Genomic DNA, 17329 nt, shown 5'->3' on the forward strand with positions numbered 1-17329 from the left:
CCCAGGCAAGGAGGCGCGATTTCCCAGATAATGAAATCACTGAAGAAGTTTTGCGGTTCGATTGATTCCCATACATGTCTGCCAAATGATGCAAAATGAAGCATATCCGATCGCCACACTCCATGGCTGAGGTTCACAGTAGGGTTGCACAGGGTGCTACAGTCGCGAGACCAATAACCTATAAGAACAAGGCATGACCGAGTGGGTTCGTCTGCAGAAACTTGGTTGAGAATGTTGATTGGAGCAAGACGAAGTAAGGACGTGGCATGTTAGTTGAAGGTCTAGATCATCCGCTACTTCCAGTACTACTTACTACTCGCTAAATAATCTTTCCCTATCGCCATCACGGGACCGGGAAGGCGGTTCTGCTGTTCCACCTTCCGGTAACTTTATTTTCCTTTCGGTTGAAGTTGAAGAATGCGTTTATTCCATACTTGAGGTAATGCGTCATTCGTGATATCTCCGATGATCATGATATGGTCGGGCTGCAGAAGGTGGATTGTTCGATGGCTGCGATTCTGTGACCAAATGGGTTCTCTACCGCTTGTCATCTGCACGCGTCTTGCGGAACAATTCGGTTACGCCGTGCTTAACTTCTCACTGATACTTGTTTAGAACGTCGAATCTTCTAACTGATCTATGTTTGGAGACTATTATTCTTCTATCTACGTAACTGCGCGGTTCAAATCAGTTCAGGTTTCTGTTGGTCTGGCTTCTAAGCCAGGCTCCCGAGCTTCAGGGACCGTGCGGTAGTCCAGGCCCAACAATCCATGTCGCACTTGTATATTATAGGCTAGAAAGCCTATGAGGTCCAGTCTTTGTCTGTTTCGAGCACTTCTGCAGAGTGCAAACTGTTCCTGCCTGGCTTGCAGGGATGGAGCCAACACGACACTGCCACGCGCGTTCAAGATCCTCCTTACAACTCGCTCCCACGGGCCGGAGATCTATTGCCGATCCGTGACGATTATGTGTCCACGTTTTCAGCTATCTAGATCGTGTATCACAATTTCTCAGTTCGATCGCCATTGTATGACGGCGTTGTTATCACGGTTCTTCACAGTGAATCTGACGCGCACAGCACCGGAATGTGTCTGTGGGGAGCTCCTTGTGGTAAGGTAATCGGCAACCCCTTCCAATTTATGGAGTCGACGTGTTCCATCTGACGTGTAACCTTCAATAGTATATATACTATTCAAGCACTGGCCCGACTCTCTAGAACTCAACCAGCGCATTCTCAATATCTCTCTGAGTACTAAGGACATTTTCTCTGGTGCCTAAAAAATGAATACTCTGCTTATCCACCATTGGACCGCCCTTAACAACGCCCTCTCCTCCAACAATATTGGGCGCGATCTGGATGGCAAAACTCTGGACTTGGCCACCGTCGTGGCTGGTGCACGGTACGCCGTCATTTCTTATTATGCTCCATGCCGTTGGGGAAATCTGGAAGCTGTTGTTGGGCCGCTAACACGCTGTTAGATATGGAAAACGCGTCTCGCTTTCACAAAACACCCGCAAGCAAGTGCAGCGGTCGGAAGCGGTGTTGAGGAAACATTTGGCGGATGGGGAGCTAATTTACGGTTAGCCCTTGCTTTTCCGTTGCATCAGTGGATGGATATTCACATGCTATAGGCGTCAATACGGGCTTCGGTGGTAGTGCCGATACAACAACCGATGCCGTAAATAAGCTTCAAGAAAATTTACTGCAGATGCTTCAGGCTGGTGTCAAACTAGATGGATCAAGCCCAGTTCTTGCAGAGGAGCAGAAAGACGATGTCCTGCCCCTTGACGACCCAACTTCCGCAACCATCATGCCGGAGTCTTGGACCCGAGCAACCATGATTATACGATTGAACTGCCTTGCTTCAGGATGTTCCGGAATCCGGCAGTCCGTCTTAGACGTGCTGCTTCAAATGATCGAGCAACATATCACGCCCCGAGTTCCGCTGAGAGGCAGTATATCTGCCTCTGGTGATCTCAGCCCACTATCATATATCGGCGGAGCGATGCAAGGGCACCCATCTATTCACGTTTGGAAGCGTGGTCAAAAAGCCGATTGCCAAGTGAAAGGGGCTGATATCGCCCTCAAAGAGAGTTCAATCCCAGTCGTCTGTCTGGATGCGAAAGAAGGCCTGGCAATCGTGAACGGAACGGCGACCTCTGCAGCCGTGGGTGGCCTAGCTTTGCATGAAACGCTTGGCCTCGCTGCTTTGAGTCAGATCCTTGCAGCAATGAGTGTCGAAGCTTTGCACGGTACTAGCGAAAGCTTCGATCCCTTTTTCGCCAGAGTTCGCCCTCATCCCGGACAAACGACGGCTGCCAGTAATCTGTGGAAATTTCTTTCCAATTCGAAATTGCTCAATGACGGAGATGAATTTGGACAGGGAAGCCTACGACAAGATCGGTATTCGATTCGCACATCTGCGCAATGGATGGGTCCGCTTCTTGAGGACTTGGGGCTAGCATATCAGCAGATCTCGATGGAGCTTAATTCAGTAACAGACAACCCTCTCATCGATACGGCTGGTGATAATGCTCGCATCCTACACGGTGGCAATTTCCAAGCAAAGTCAGTGACGAGCGCCATGGAGAAGACCAGGCTGGCCGTTCAATCCATGGGCCGTATGCTCTACGCGCAATGCACTGAGCTGATTGATTCATCCAAGAACAACGGATTACCTCCTAATCTGTCTGCCGATGAGCCTAGCGTGTCCTTCACGTTCAAAGGTGTAGATATCATGATCGCTGCGCTACAGTCAGAGCTAGGATTCCTCGCAAATCCTATCGGGAGCCACGTCCAGACAGCCGAAATGGGTAATCAGGCCTTGAACTCGCTCGCACTGATATCGAGTCGCTACACTTTGGATGCGGTTGCTGTCTTGTCGCAAATGGCAGCCGCCCATCTCGTGGCCATCTGCCAGGCTCTCGACCTCCGTGTGATCAATATCCAGTTCATGCAAACTCTAGAACAGGACTTTATGAAATTGTTCAGCGACAGCTTCCAAGTCCACGCTGTGCCCAGCAGGAACCTCCTGGCCCTCTCCAAGGAAGCCTGGGATGCCTTTGCCAAGCAAGTGGAACAGCTACAGTCCGTTGACTCGTGCAGTCGATTTCATCAAGCCGCGCGCGCCATTCTGCCTATTTTCATTACGGCATTGCCACCAAGCACTTCCTCCCCAGGCATTATCCAATCATGGATTGATACCCTAGGCTCTCAGGCGGCTGAGACGTATCGCAAGACACGTGAGGCATATTGTAGGTGTCCAGATGCCACCCCTTACCTTGGGGAGGCGTCGCGGAAGATGTATACATATGTTCGACAGAACTTAAAGATTCCCTTCATAGTCGAGGGAACACTCTGGCGCCCGAGCGATTCAGCCAAGGCACCGAATGGCGAAGCGACGCCACCGCCCCTCCCTACGATGGGCGACGTGGTTGGCATCGCGTATGATGCCATTCGCCGCGGGTCTTTGTATACGGTAGCGGTGGAGTGTATCCGGGATGCGGAGCAAGACATGGCGCAGTGCCCTTACTGCTTTGTCAAGTAGGCAATATGCGCATCGAGAACAAGAGGCACTGGAGTTCGCTGATGGCTTTCTAGAGTATACGAGTGTGCCCTGCAAATATCGATGGTAGTAGTTACTTTGTTTTCTTTCTGTCTAATTCATCATGTCTGTCATAATATCATAGCATTTTGTTTTAAATTGATATTACCGCATTTTATTCACGTCTAGCGTTGTCTACGAAGCATTGAGTGGCACAGAAGAATGGCGAGCGATGGATGGCCCCTACCTTTGCACTGACAACATGAGGCAAATACCTCCACCATAGCACGTTACGAGAAACCCAGACAAAGAATAACAGACGTCTGTTATCGCGCCGATCGGATCAGACTAATGCAGCCTGACAGATGCCAACCGACAAAGAAAAAAGTCGAAATGGCAACACCTGGGCAGATTCAGTGGCTGCACGGGGGCCGGGCCAGATGCTGTCATCGCTGCCGGCAATCGTGCAATCGCCCTCCTCTCTTCTCCCTCCATCTCCTCCTCTCTCGGCACGCTTAACACCAGCTACTGAACTAGCATTTCTGAACGTTTACTGTGATGGACTCTCACATTAAGCACTTACTCTCCTGCTATGACCATGGTCAGCCAATATACAACCATGGTTCGTCTAGATCTCAACCAAGTTACTAACGCAGATGTAGTTCTCACCCATTCAACACCCATCATAGAAGCAGGTACACTCTTGCTGTCCAACCACAGGAACCGAGATACATAATACTAACATTGCCCCTTCTTCCCCGCAAATCGGAAGCTAATCAAGCACCTCATCCAGCTTATCATGTCATCTTCACCCCAAACATGCATGATAATCGCCGGCAAGAATCACGCCATTGCATCCCGCAATGAGCATCGTGCATGTACCACCTCATCTTTCCAGGGCCCCAGACATCGCGAGAGCTATATTAGAGCTGCAGGGTAACTCTAGAAGATGGTTATCAGAGATCGGCGATTTGACTTTCCGACACATACCCCTGCACGATGGGTTTCTTACCCTTCACTACGAAAGCAGAAGAAGCGGGCGCGACCTCGGAGCAGGCCAGCGACACCTTGAGCGTTATTGACGATGGCAATCTACAATATACGGTCGATGGGGGGGCTAACTCCTCCAAGCGCACGTACCAGGAGGCGAGTGGTGCTCCGATCGAGTCAAAGTCACCTCTGGGATACTCCGTAGGTGCGGTGACGGTTATTTTCCTGAACTTGAGTAAGATGATTGGAACAGGTGTTTTTTCGACGCGTGAGTATTCCTACCATCTTTCCAAGGCCAGGTGAGCTTTGGGTGTGGACGACAATGCTAACGGCTGGTATCAAGCATCTACTGTTCTCGACGGTGCCGGATCTGTCGGTCTGAGTCTCTTCTACTGGGTCATCGGCTTCTTCATGGCGGCGAGCATGCTCTCCGTGTATATGGAATTCGTTTCATACTTTCCCAGTCGGTCTGGCTCGGAAGTCGTATATCTGGAGCAGGCGTATCCCAGACCGCGATACTTCTTTCCAACCGTGTTTGCGATGCAGACTGTGCTGTTCTCATTCAGTAGCAGTAATGCTGTTGGTAAGATACCTGGTCAGCCAGCGGATGTTCGTAGCTAACGTGAGTTTTACTACAGTACTTGCAGAATATTTATTCAAGCTCGCGGACGCGGATACAACTGCATGGAAAGAAAAAGGTGTTGCCGTAGCAGCATACACCGTGGCTGTGCTGAGTATGTACTGCCCTGGGAGAATTTATGGACTGGTCTAATAATGCCAGTGCTGGCTTTCAACACGAAATGGTCTCTTTGGGTGGCCAATGCTATCGGTGTTGTCAAGCTAGTCACTTTGATCTTGTACGTGTACTACGCATCTCTCTAGTTTATCGAGACTGACGAGACAGTATTGGTATCGCTGGCCTCGTCGTCCTGGGAGGTCATACCCCAGTGAAGGACCCCTTGGTCAACTTCCGCGATGCTTTCTCAGGAACCTCTGGCGCATCGGTGTACGGGGCCACCAACGCTTTAGTCAAAGTGATGTTTTCGTATGCCGGTTACGAGAATGCTTGCAATGTTGTCAATGAGGTTAAGGTAGGCAATCATTCTTCGTGTCTGTTACTACCGCACTAACGTGATATACCATAGGATCCTGTCAAGACCCTTCGCTGGAGTGCTCCTGTTGCCCTCTTTCTTACAGCCGTGCTCTACATCCTCGCCAACATTGCTTACTTCTCCGCTGCGAGCAAAGAGGAGATCCTGAACTCGAATGTCACAGCAGCGAGTCTGTTCTTCGAGAAGGTTTTTGGCACATCAGGGGCTTCCAGAGCTCTGAATGTTCTGGTCTGTCTCAGCGCGCTGGGTAACCTTCTGGCTGTGCTGATCGGTCAGTCCCGTATGTTGCGAGAGTGTGGACGGTATGTCATATCGCATCAAATCAGCTGGCGCCGATCTAACGTTTGCCTGGTACAGACAGGGTGTTCTTCCCTTTACGAGATTCTGGACCTCGACTCGTCCTTTTGGAACACCCCTGGGACCCTACTTCATCAAATGGGTACTCACGGTCATTATGATCATCGCGCCTCCCGCTGGAGATGCCTTTAACTTCAGTACGTACCTACCTGCTACTGTTTCGCACATATCTAATCTTTGTGATATAGTCGTCGACTTGGCCATCTATCCAGGCAACGCTTTCAACTTTCTTCTGGCAATAGGTATCCTCATCACTCGACACCGGCGTCAGCGACTCAACTTCCCTCCATCCGGCTACAGAGCCTGGACTATATCCGTTTACTTTGCCATTCTCTCAAGTCTGTATATGCTCGTTGCGCCATGGTACCCCCCGTCCACCGGAGCAGATGGTGGAGACGTCAGCTTCTGGTATGCGACGTACTGTGTCGTGGGGATTGCAATGTGAGTTACCGTTTGATAACCTCTGTTGTTGCAACATATTCAGACAGCATCGCTAATAACATATGACATCGATAGTATCGCCGCTTGCGGAGTCTACTATTACCTCTGGGTCAAGATCCTCCCCCGGGTAGGCGGTTACGAGCTTCGTCAGACGATTATCAATGTCGGGGGTGATGCGACTGCACATAAGTTGGTCAGGGTGCCAAAGGCGCAGGTGGAGGAATGGGATCGGGAGCATGATGCTTCAGGAAGAGTGAGGAGGAGACATCATACTACTGAGATTGTCACGAAGACAGAGGAGACAGCTTAAGCAGGAAGGGGTATTCGCTTAGTGTTTTAGATTATGGTGTAAAATGAGTCCCTCTTTCGAATAATCATCGCACTTGTACCGATGTGTGCCCTTTTTTTAAATCCAATTACTTCTGGAGTATGATATCACGATGGCTAATAATGAGCGTGTGGCCAATCAACACAAACGTATTCGACATTCGTATTCTGCCATCACATGATGTATCATGTGCCAGCCTATGTGTTCGTTCTCTTCCATTGTCCAGTTGGAGAACTGAAATCACCGATTCCTGGCCACTAATATTATATCCTTGCCTTACTCCATTCAATCTTCGTACGAAGACCACTACTAAGATAGACCATTATACACACCATGCTAATGTTTCTATATCCTCTTGTACTTTAAAACTCATTCACGTCTCAACAAGTCATCTTCAACTGACGAGGTTGAACCGGAACCCGCCCTTGGACGCGCCCGCAACACTCACTCTATAGGGAGCATCCCAACATCTCACCCCTCTAGAGAAGAACAGGGTTGAACCGTTCCACAGAACTGATCTACACTTTACGACGTATACCATTTTTATCGGAAATAATATCCGACTACACACAATAAACTAGAAATGGGCACCCCCAAATCGCAATCGACTTCCCCAGCCTCAAGCGGCACAAAGCGAACCGCGATCGAAGAACCAGATACCACCACCGCCCGGGAAACCAAAAAGACCAAAAGCGTTCATGTGCATATACACGATGAGTTCACGGACAGAAACGAAGAAGCAGCATCATCATCAGCCCTGCAGATTATACCATTTCCAGAAAAGGTGAACTATCACTACTACTTTCCGACCCACTCCGACTCTCAACATATAAATAACCCCACTAGTACTGCGCAGCATAAACTAACATAACACAGCCCTCCATCCACGAAGAACGCAACCACGAAATCTCCTACATCGTAGTCAACAACGACTCCCATCCCCAAAGCACCATAATCCTCACGGGGCTAAAATGTCTCTTCCAGAAACAACTCCCCAAAATGCCCAAAGACTACATCACCCGGCTCGTCTTCGACCGCACCCACCTCTCCCTCGCCATCATCAAACAACAACAACAACAACAACAACAACAACAACCTCACCTCCATGAAGGCCCCGGGACCCCAGAAGTCCTCGGCGGCATCACCTTCCGCGAATTCCGCACACGGCAATTCGCCGAAATAGTCTTCTGCGCTGTAACCTCCCACCAACAAGTAAAAGGATACGGCGCACACCTCATGGCCCATCTCAAGGACTACGTCCGCGCCACAGGGCCAGTCATGCACTTCCTCACGTACGCAGACAACTACGCGACGGGATACTTCCAAAAACAGGGATTCACCAAGGAAATCACCCTACCGAAGGCAACCTGGATGGGATATATCAAGGACTACGAAGGCGGGACACTAATGCAGTGTTCAATGCTGCCTAAGATCCGATATCTAGAGGTGGGACGGATGCTACTGAAGCAAAAAGAAACAGTCCTAGCGAAAATGCGCGCACTAAGCAGGAACCATATCATACATGCACCGCCTAAAGAATGGAAACTGAAAATCACACCCATAACCAATCCCCTCTCCATCCCCGCCATCCTCGCAACAGGCTGGTCGCCAAGCATGGATGATTTCTCGCGCGAACACCGCCGCCACGGACCACAGTTCAATGAGATGCGACGGTTCCTTAACGAGATCAGGAACCATAAGCAGGCGTGGCCGTTTCTCAGTCCTGTGAGTAGGGACGAAGTGCCGGAGTATTATGAGGTGATTGAGCAGCCGATGGATTTGGGGACCATGGAGGAGAAGTTGGAGAGGGATGAGTATGAGGGTCCGGAGCAGTTGATGGCGGATTTGAAGTTGGTGTTGGGGAATTGTAGGTTGTTTAATGAGCAGGGCACGGTGTATGTTAAGTGTGCGGGGGGGTTGGAGAGGTTTGTGAGGAGGGTGGTGGGGGAGATGAGTGGGTGGGAGGGGTTGCTTGATTGATTTATTGATTGATGGGTTTGGTGTGAGAGAAATTTTGGTTGTCTTGTTACTACGGTGTTGGGGCTATTGCTTGGTGTGTTGTGGTGGACGGAGTTGGGGTTGGGGTTTGGATACTTGGATTGGGATGATAATGCAGTTGGTAGCCAAGGTGGTCTTAGGAAATTCTCTCGGGGATATGATATCAGGAACAAAAAGGCGTTCGGAGTTGGGTCTCTTTTACATGAGGCTGTCTACAGTATAACGTTATACTGTCTTAGTCAAGACTCCGGTTCCTTAACTTAGGCATCATGTTAGATACAATGTCATCATAATCATTATCTATTACGGAGGACCTAACATCCTCCTTCAATCTAACAAACCAACAATACCATCAATTAATAAACAAATGAATTAAAGGGACAATCACAAAAACAACCACATCCCCACCCTCTTCACCTTCCCCACCACCCCCTTCTCACTCCTGAACCCTCCATCTCCATCCCCATCCCCATCCACCCCATCATCATCCTCAACTTCTCTCCCCCCCACAACCTCCAAATTCCACCGATCCGTAACCAAATCCATAACCTCCAACTTGACCAACTTGGTCCTCTTCACCAACTTCCACACCAAAAACATGACCAACATAATCGGCAACTCGATATAATACGAGACGAAGTCCACGGCCTTGAAATGCGGACTAAAGCAGGACCAACCCTGCACCAGAATCAGAATGACGTTCAGTCCGATAGCGAGAATCGGTCCCACGGGATACGTCCAGTTCTTGTACGGGAGGAGATGTTCCAGGTTCTGTTTGCGGATGGCGGCGCGGAAGCGTAGGGAGGCGAGGCCGATGAAGGTCCAGGAGAGTTGATTGGAGACGCCGACGATACTGTTGAATAATGTTAGTAATTAATAGGTTTATTTGGAAAAGATGGAGGGGGAGCATACTTCTGCAGCCATGACCATAGTTGGCCTGCGCCAATGTAGCTCGCTCCGAAGCAGAGTCCACTGATTACGGAGGTGGCGAGGACCGCTACCCAGGGGACTTGGAAGCGGTTCAGGTGGCCGAAGAATCGTGGCGCGTAGCCGTCTACGGCGAGGGTGTAGAGAAGACGGGAACCGGCGAAGAGGGCGTGGTTGGCGGCGGAGATGACGCTGGTCATGATCACGGCGTTGATGAAGCTGCCGGCCACAGCACTGCCGGCTTCGACGAAGACGATGGTGAAGGGGCTGGTCGCGGTGGTTTCGGAGGATAGATTCGGGTAGTTGTAGGGGACGTCGAGGCCGATGAGGACGATGGAGACAATGTAGAAAAGGATGATGCGCCAGAAGACGTTGCGGACGACTCGGGGGAGGTTCTTGGCGGGGTCTTTGGTTTCACCGGCGGTGATGGCGATGGATTCGGTACCGCCGCTGTGAGTTGGTTAGTAGGAGATTTGGTGAGATGGTGGAGGGTACACGTACTAGGCGAAAGAGGCTGTGACGAAGACGGACGCGAAGCCGCCGATGCCTCCGACGAAGGGGGCTTCGCCGGTGTAGAAGTACTTGTTGCCGATGTATTTATGCTGGGTGTTTGCACCACAGTTGACGACGATGCCAAGGATGATGAAGATCTAGCTTTGATTAGTATGTTGTTAATATTTGGTAGAAGTAGGGGACATACGATGATAGTCACCACCTTGAGAAGACTAAGCCAGTATTCAACCTGAGGATAGTCAGCATATGAAAGTCTACTAGAGAGCTGTGACAAACCTCGCCATAAACCTTGACCGACAGCATATTTAGAGCGATAACCACAACCAAAAAGATCAAGCTTATCGCCCATCCCGGGAAATTATCCGTCCAATACTCCAGCAGCAACTGAAGCGCAATAATATCCGACGCCGTCGACACCGCATCATTGAACCAGTAGTTCCAGGTCAGAGCAAAGCCCAGAGCATCATCAACAAAACGACTATTTCATCATCAGCATACCATCATTCACAACCGCAAGACCAACTAAGTACTCACCCAGCAAAAGTACAAAACGAACCCGCAACAGGGATAAACGCCGCCATCTCACCCAGCGACAACATGGTGATAAACACAATGACACCACAGATGGTATACGAGATCAACATCGAGGCCGGCCCACCAGTGGCCAGCGCCTTACCCGTTCCCAGGAACAGACCCGTACCAATGGTGCCGCCGATGGCGATCATCTGCACCTGGCGGGGAGAGAGCTTCCGGGCCAGCTTATTCGCGTTGATATATGGGATCTCTGGCTCCAGATAATCAGTCGCTAAGGTGCTGGGGTCCTTGGCATTACGCTCAGCCATGGGCTCGCCAGGAGCCATAGGGCGTTGCTTTTCGATGTCATGAACACCCATGGTGGTGGTGATCTAGACGCTAAGAGGGCCATGTTAGCTTAGCTATGTCGTACAATGGGAGATATCGGAAGTATGCCGAGACTCACCGATGATTTAGATTTGAACCAGTCAATCTCAGCCTTATAGTTGAGCTCTTCCCGAATAGGCAAGTGCTGGAGACTGGGAGGAGAGACAACCACGTGATCCACCGTGGAGAAGCTCAAAAACCGGCAGTCAAAAGTGGAAGCTGAAACTACTAGTGATCTAAGTTGTAGATACTAGCAGTAGTGTCTGCACGGCACGCATGAACGAAAAAAAGATGTTATCAAAAGGAAGAGTGCATCCCCGCGAATGACACTCATGTCGCCATCACATCCTGACGCTGAAAATTTGCTCTTTAGCGGATGGCGTGCTCGATTGGTGTTACGTACAGCAAATGGAAGGGCGAGGGAATCCTTGGGGGATGAAGAGACCGTTTGCCGACTGCCGCCCTGGGGTTCTCCACCCGCTCGGCTAACTTTAAACCATACATAGTACAAGAGGCAGCTTTGATCTACTAGATTCACTACATATCACCACATTCAATCAATCAAGGAATCCCCCAAGGATAATTGTATCGTGCTATGTACATGGCTATGCTGCCGGAATCTCATAAACTTTTGACACTCTCCGCTGATGAACAATGAAAGAAACTGAGACAGAAAGGGATATATCCACCAAAGACATAATAATGTATACACTTCAAAATCACCCCAGCAAGCCCGCAGCCAGCGACTCCAGATCTTCCAGAGTCTCGATCTGCTCCGGTGCTTTGCCAGCCGGTTGAGACTTCTTGGCCTTCTTGGGTTTGGGCTCCTCTTCGCTTGCTTCGTCTGCAAAGGAAACCCGCGCCTTCTTGCTGGGCCGGAGGACTTCCTCGTCTTCGTCCGAGGCGAGCCCACCCTCCTTGTACGGAATCTGGACCAAATCCCCTCCTTCCTCCTCCATGGCAAGAAGCTCGCGCTCGCGGGCCTTGCGCTTCTCCTTCTTCTCGCGCTTCTTCTGCTTGGCAACTTCCTTGTCCTCCAGATCCGCTTGCCGAGTGCGCTCCGCCTCCTCCGCCAGGAACTTCGCCTGCTGCTCCTTGGCGTCGCCCTTGGCCTTGAACTGTTCTTCATCCTCCATTTCGTAGATCTCATGGGCGTTGCCCTCATCATCGTAAATAAGCTTGGTACCCTTGCCCTTGAACTTAAGCAACTTCTTCTTCGACTTGAGCAGCTTCTCACGACGTTTGGAGTCGATGACCAGGGCATCCTTGCCATCAAGGTGTACCACCTTGGGTCCCTTCTTCTCCGTTCCGTCCTCTGCATCCTCCTCATCCTCGGAGCTAGATCCTGCGACATCCAGGTCCTTGTCTCCGGCCGCGAAGCGACGCTTGACGGACAGGAAGTCGTCATCCTCATCCGCATCCGCAGTAGCCTGGTTCGTCTCCACAATCGTGCCGTCGTCGTTGATAAGCTTGTGGTAATGGTCGGCCAACACGTCCTGGTTCCGACGCTCGAACATGCGGTCATACTTCGTCCGCACCTGCGTCTCATCCTTCTTGGTCTTCTTCTTCTCGCCCTCTTCGCCAGACTCGTCATCGCTGGACAAGTATGCCGTAGCACGTGGCGCGTTCTTCCGCTCCTTGGTATCGTCACCCTTGATGAACTTGATGCGGGGTGCACCAGGAAGACCCATGCTGCCCGCAAACTCATCCAACTTCAGCTCCTTGATATTGAAGATTTCCTTGTCCTTCTGAACGTAGACCGACTTGGCGTAGGAGATGAAGGCCTTCTGGCCCAGGTACTTCAACTCGGGGTCCTTGAAGCACATATTCTGCAGCTGATCTTTGATGCTCTGTTGCTTGTTGGCCTTGATGTTGATGCGTTCGACCTGAACCTTCTTCTGCTCCAGACGCTTCAACATGCCCTTCTCCTCACTAGGATCCAGGAAGAGCACGGCACGACCATCGCGCTCGTATCTTGCTGTACGACCAACACGGTGAATGTATGTATCAGCGTCTTCGGGACAGTCAAGCTGGATAACCCAGTCGACGGCCGGGAAATCCAGACCACGCGCAGCAACATCAGTGGCGAACAGAACCGCATGTTGCGCCGATGAGAATTTGGTTGTAATATCGAGTCGACCACCCTGCTTCTGACGTCCGTGGAGGTGCATCAACGGAATACCGGGTTGCATGTGACGGAAAGATTCGTAGACAAAGCGCACCTGCTTTCCTGACGACAGGAACACGATCGTCTTGGACTTCAAGTTGCTGCGAATGAAACTCCAGAGAACATCGAGTTTCTGCGGAAGGGGCGTAACGACGTAGTGTTGCTGAAGCTTGGACGGCGTCGCGGAGGAGGCCGTTTCATGAACAGCCACATATTCGGGGTCCTGCAAGCTCAGTCGAGCCAAGTCCGACACCTTCTTCGTCTGTGTAGCACTGAAAAGTAACGTCTGGCGCTCTTTCGGAAGATGACCGATAATGGCGTCCACCGTCTTCTGGAAACCCATATCCAAAATGCGATCCGCCTCATCCAACACGAGCATCTGCAGGTTGTGCGTCTCAAAGAAAGAAGTCTGATCCAAGTGCTGCAACATACGACCAGGCGTACACACCAGAATATTCATCCGTCCCAACCTCTCTTGCTCCTCCCGCAGACTCTTCCCACCAATGACCAGACCGGCGGAGAACGTGTGATAGCGACCGACTTTACGGAGGACTTCGAAGATCTGAATCGCGAGTTCGCGGGTAGGAGACAGAACCAGAGCACCCAATCCATCGTGCTCTGACCACTGCTTGCGATATAGGTTTTCCAGGATGGGAATCAGGAAGGCCAGCGTTTTGCCGCTTCCCGTCTTTGCGGCACCAAGAATATCGCGGCCCTTGAGCGCATGGCTGATCGCACGGGACTGAATGTCGGTCAAGGTTTTGTAGTGAGACGAGGCAAGTCCGGACGCGGTGGGTTCAGACAAAGGCAGATCGGTGAATTGTCCGATGGTTTCCTTGACATCCAAATCTTCGACCCTCTTGATGAGAGAGTTCAAATCTTCTTGGACACGCTTGCGCTTGAGGTTACCGCCGCGCTGAGCTTTCGAGTGTTTGCCATTGCGGGAACCGTTCATCGGAGCCATGATGGGCTCGTCCAGAAAAAAATACTCACGTAAATGAGCACTAACGAAGGAAAGCAGACAAACGAAAGTGAACTGGTTGCTGGGGAGAGAAAGCGAATCTCGAAGAAAGGCCCGGGCGGTGAAGCAACTTTTTTCTCTTCGGAGTTTAACCTCGCGGGTTCCTGCTGACTCATCGCCGCGATAAGACGGCGCTTATCGGCGTGTGCCTTTCAGCAGCCATGCGACAGTCCCGACCTGGCGAATTCCTTCATTCACTCCCCAACCTCTATCACCATGGCCGACGATGAGCAAGATGCTTTGGACGCGCTTGAGCGTGAGGCCTCTGACTTTGTCAAGGTATGCTGCCTCGGAACATTTCCACTACAATGACACCCAGACTAACTTTAGACAGGATGCAGAAATTGACCGCATTCGGAAGGCGTTCTCCTTAGACGCGTGAGTTACCGGCCTCCTACTATACCTACTTTGCATGCTGCTATAGACATATGAACGGGCTGACGGACAGAATATTCAACCAGCTACGCGGTCCTTGATCTCCAACCAGGTGTCCCCGAATCCGACATCAAAGTCCAGTACCGCAAAAAGTCCCTTCTCATCCACCCCGATAAGACGAAGAACCCGGCCGCCCCCGATGCCTTTGATCGCCTGAAGAAAGCGCACACCGCGCTTATGGACGAAAAGTCGCGCACATATCTAGACGAATGTATCGCGGACGCGCGACGACTTTTGATCCGCGAACACAAGTACTCGCTAGACTCGGAAGAGCTAAAGACAGACGAATTCAAGAAAGAATGGCGCCAGAAGACAGTGCAGGTACTCTTAGAGGAAGAGGCACGGCGGCGAAGACAAGCCAAGGCCAAGCTTCAGGAAGAAGGTCGGGAGAGGCGCAAGGAAGAAGAGGAGTTGGAGGCGCGGAAGCGGAAACGGGACCAGGATAAAGCATGGGAAGATAGCCGTGAGGAGCGCATAGGCAGCTGGCGAGATTGGCAGAAGGGGGTGAAGAAGGATGGGGACAAGAAGAAGAAAAAGAAGATGAAGGTATTGGGGTGAGACTGGGCAGGTGTGCCAGTTGCCTGCAAGACTTGCAGTGGTAGAAGTATTTCAACTTGGTCAACTGGCGTTGAGCGGATATATTTGCACCCGGGACGGACTGGTGATCATAACATCACCATGATTATATTGCTATTTACCACTACTGTTCTTTCATACCATTGATTATTAGTAGCTGTCTGTCACATTACCATAGCCCTTAAAGCTTTTGACATGCAATGGTCATCCACCCGAATATAAACTCTGCTGTTTACTTGATTTCCTGCATAGAATCATAATCTCAGCCGCGATAAGAAAGCGGTCAAGGCAGATGCGGGGCAGAAAGAACATTCCAGCGCCTTTTTTATTATCTTCCCCTCCATCGCTCGGGTTCATGTGGCCTCTCCGCAATCATCCGTCGTGTCTGAGAGCTGCATTTTTGAGAATTGTTTGGAATTGCATGTGTCTCATCCCTTTATAATTGTCCCTCTTATCTTTACTATTCTCGCCCGATAGAAAGACATACACCCTTGCGTTGCACCTCGGACCCTTTACCGACAGATAAACCACACAGCCAACCGGCTTACATCAATCCCTCCCTCTGTTAACTACCCCCCGCGAGTCATCGCATCCACTCCATACCCTAGCTACTAACTAGTACTACTCCAACCACCTCAACCCTCACTCCTTCCCTTCCCTTCTTCCTTTTCTCACCCATATATATACACATACACATACATATCAACACCCTCCTACCACGACCACCAATCAATCAATCAATTACCCACCATGACCGACTCAATACCACCCACCCCCAATGGCCTACCCACCACCACATCAACACCACCACCACCAACAACCTCAACCACAGACACAACCACCACAACCACATTTCCACCCACAACAACCCCCTCCCTATCCAGCATAATCACCCACTGCCACACCAAAATCCACACCTTCCTCTCAGAATCCCACCCAGCCGACTCCCTCCTGGCCAAAGTCCAACTCCAAACCCGCACCTCCCTCAACGTCATCTCCACCGCCCTCCACCGGTACCCTCTCAACGAGCTCTCCCTCTCCTACAACGGCGGCAAAGACTGTCTCGTGCTCCTCGTCCTCTTCCTCGCCAGCCTCCACCCTCACCCCGCCCCAGAAGACGGCGGCCTCACCTCCATCCCCGCGATCTACGCCCTCCCGCCGGACCCCTTCCCAGACGTCGAGGAATTCGTCCAATGGTCCGCCCGCGCATACCATCTCAACGTACTCAAGTACACGACGGACCCGCCGCGCTCAACAATCAAATCCACCTTTGAGGATTACCTGTTCGTCAACCCGGGAGTGAAAGCGATTTTTGTCGGCACGAGACGGACGGATCCCCATGGTGCTAAATTGACCCATTTCGATCGCACGGATAGTGGGTGGCCGGATTTTGTGCGCGTGCATCCGGTTATTGATTGGCATTATGCGGAGATTTGGGCCTTTATTCGCCATTTGGGGCTGAGGTATTGTGGGCTTTATGATAGAGGGTATACGAGTTTGGGGGGTACTGCGGATACGCATCCAAATCCGAAGTTGAGGGTCGAGGTGGATGGTGAGGATGCTGGGGAGGGGGTGGAGGAGGGGCGGTATAGGCCTGCTTATGAGTTGACGGAGGATTTGGAGGAGCGGTTGGGACGCAATTGATTGTTTGCGGCAGTGTCGATGTTGGTTTTGGCCGTTGTCTGAGTCGAGGATACTCGTCGTCCGCTCAATGCTCCCTTCTCCGTGTATAGACCTGTTTTGGAGTCAGACCCTATGTACTCTTTGCCTCCCCTCCTATACCGATGTGTTTCCCCGCATGTCACTCCTGAGCGTTTCACTCTCTTCTCTCGTGTTGCACCATTACTATCCGATAGATGCATACACTGGCTGCATGTCTTCAACTTGTTTGGCTTACATTCGGCACCGTGATGGTCGCAGTTGCATAACGCTTTCCATTGACAAATTGTAGACTGCGCTGATAACTTGATGCTAAGAGCTAAACATGCATGGCTAGGCAAATGCTAAAGTACCACTTAT

At 51.0% G+C, this 17329-nt stretch overlaps 7 protein-coding genes across 7 annotated transcripts; 5 read left to right on the top strand and 2 right to left on the bottom strand.

Moving 5' to 3' along the window:
* Positions 1–1281: 1281 nt before the first annotated feature.
* BO79DRAFT_197029 (aromatic amino acid ammonia-lyase) lies at positions 1282–3565 on the top strand (the record flags this gene model as incomplete). Its single annotated transcript, XM_025681236.1, has 3 exons — positions 1282–1400; positions 1480–1580; positions 1633–3565. 3 exons carry the CDS (start codon positions 1282–1284, stop codon positions 3546–3548), a joined length of 2136 nt encoding a protein of 711 aa, XP_025538451.1. The 3' UTR covers positions 3549–3565.
* Positions 3566–4544: 979 nt separating this feature from the next.
* On the top strand, positions 4545–6755 carry BO79DRAFT_268720 (high affinity methionine permease; the record flags this gene model as incomplete). Its single annotated transcript, XM_025687134.1, has 9 exons — positions 4545–4803; positions 4879–5118; positions 5174–5269; positions 5317–5392; positions 5440–5626; positions 5681–5949; positions 6005–6141; positions 6193–6445; positions 6521–6755. 9 exons carry the CDS (start codon positions 4545–4547, stop codon positions 6753–6755), a joined length of 1752 nt encoding a protein of 583 aa, XP_025538452.1.
* A 649-nt stretch (positions 6756–7404) lies between these two features.
* On the top strand, positions 7405–8753 carry BO79DRAFT_105461 (bromodomain-containing protein; the record flags this gene model as incomplete). Its single annotated transcript, XM_025677895.1, has 2 exons — positions 7405–7557; positions 7650–8753. Coding segments are annotated over 2 exons (1257 nt in total), but the record flags the coding sequence as incomplete, so codon positions are not given.
* Positions 8754–9155: 402 nt separating this feature from the next.
* Positions 9156–11389, bottom strand: BO79DRAFT_246161 (amino acid permease; the record flags this gene model as incomplete). The annotated part of the gene is made up of 7 exons (XM_025685536.1): positions 11191–11389; positions 10746–11123; positions 10488–10689; positions 10399–10440; positions 10200–10348; positions 9684–10148; positions 9156–9624 (listed from the first exon to the last, which is right to left on the bottom strand). The coding sequence occupies exons 2-7, from the start codon at positions 11102–11104 to the stop codon at positions 9156–9158; spliced, it is 1686 nt and encodes a 561-aa protein (XP_025538454.1). The 5' UTR covers positions 11105–11123; positions 11191–11389.
* A 296-nt stretch (positions 11390–11685) lies between these two features.
* dbp4 (RNA-dependent ATPase HCA4) lies at positions 11686–14313 on the bottom strand. The gene has a single exon (XM_025682648.1). The coding sequence runs from the start codon at positions 14240–14242 to the stop codon at positions 11831–11833; it is 2412 nt and encodes an 803-aa protein (XP_025538455.1). The 5' UTR covers positions 14243–14313; the 3' UTR covers positions 11686–11830.
* A 174-nt stretch (positions 14314–14487) lies between these two features.
* Positions 14488–15432, top strand: BO79DRAFT_246163 (uncharacterized protein). Its single transcript, XM_025685537.1, has 3 exons — positions 14488–14578; positions 14634–14677; positions 14761–15432. The coding sequence occupies exons 1-3, from the start codon at positions 14516–14518 to the stop codon at positions 15290–15292; spliced, it is 639 nt and encodes a 212-aa protein (XP_025538456.1). The 5' UTR covers positions 14488–14515; the 3' UTR covers positions 15293–15432.
* A 312-nt stretch (positions 15433–15744) lies between these two features.
* BO79DRAFT_175308 (FAD synthase) lies at positions 15745–17278 on the top strand. The gene has a single exon (XM_025679789.1). It carries the CDS (start codon positions 16061–16063, stop codon positions 16952–16954), a length of 894 nt encoding a protein of 297 aa, XP_025538457.1. The 5' UTR covers positions 15745–16060; the 3' UTR covers positions 16955–17278.
* The last annotated feature ends 51 nt before the right edge of the window (positions 17279–17329 follow it).

This window comes from Aspergillus costaricaensis (assembly GCF_003184835.1).
Source record: "Aspergillus costaricaensis CBS 115574 unplaced genomic scaffold BO79scaffold_20, whole genome shotgun sequence".
Classification (NCBI taxonomy): Eukaryota; Fungi; Ascomycota; class Eurotiomycetes; order Eurotiales; family Aspergillaceae; genus Aspergillus; species Aspergillus costaricensis.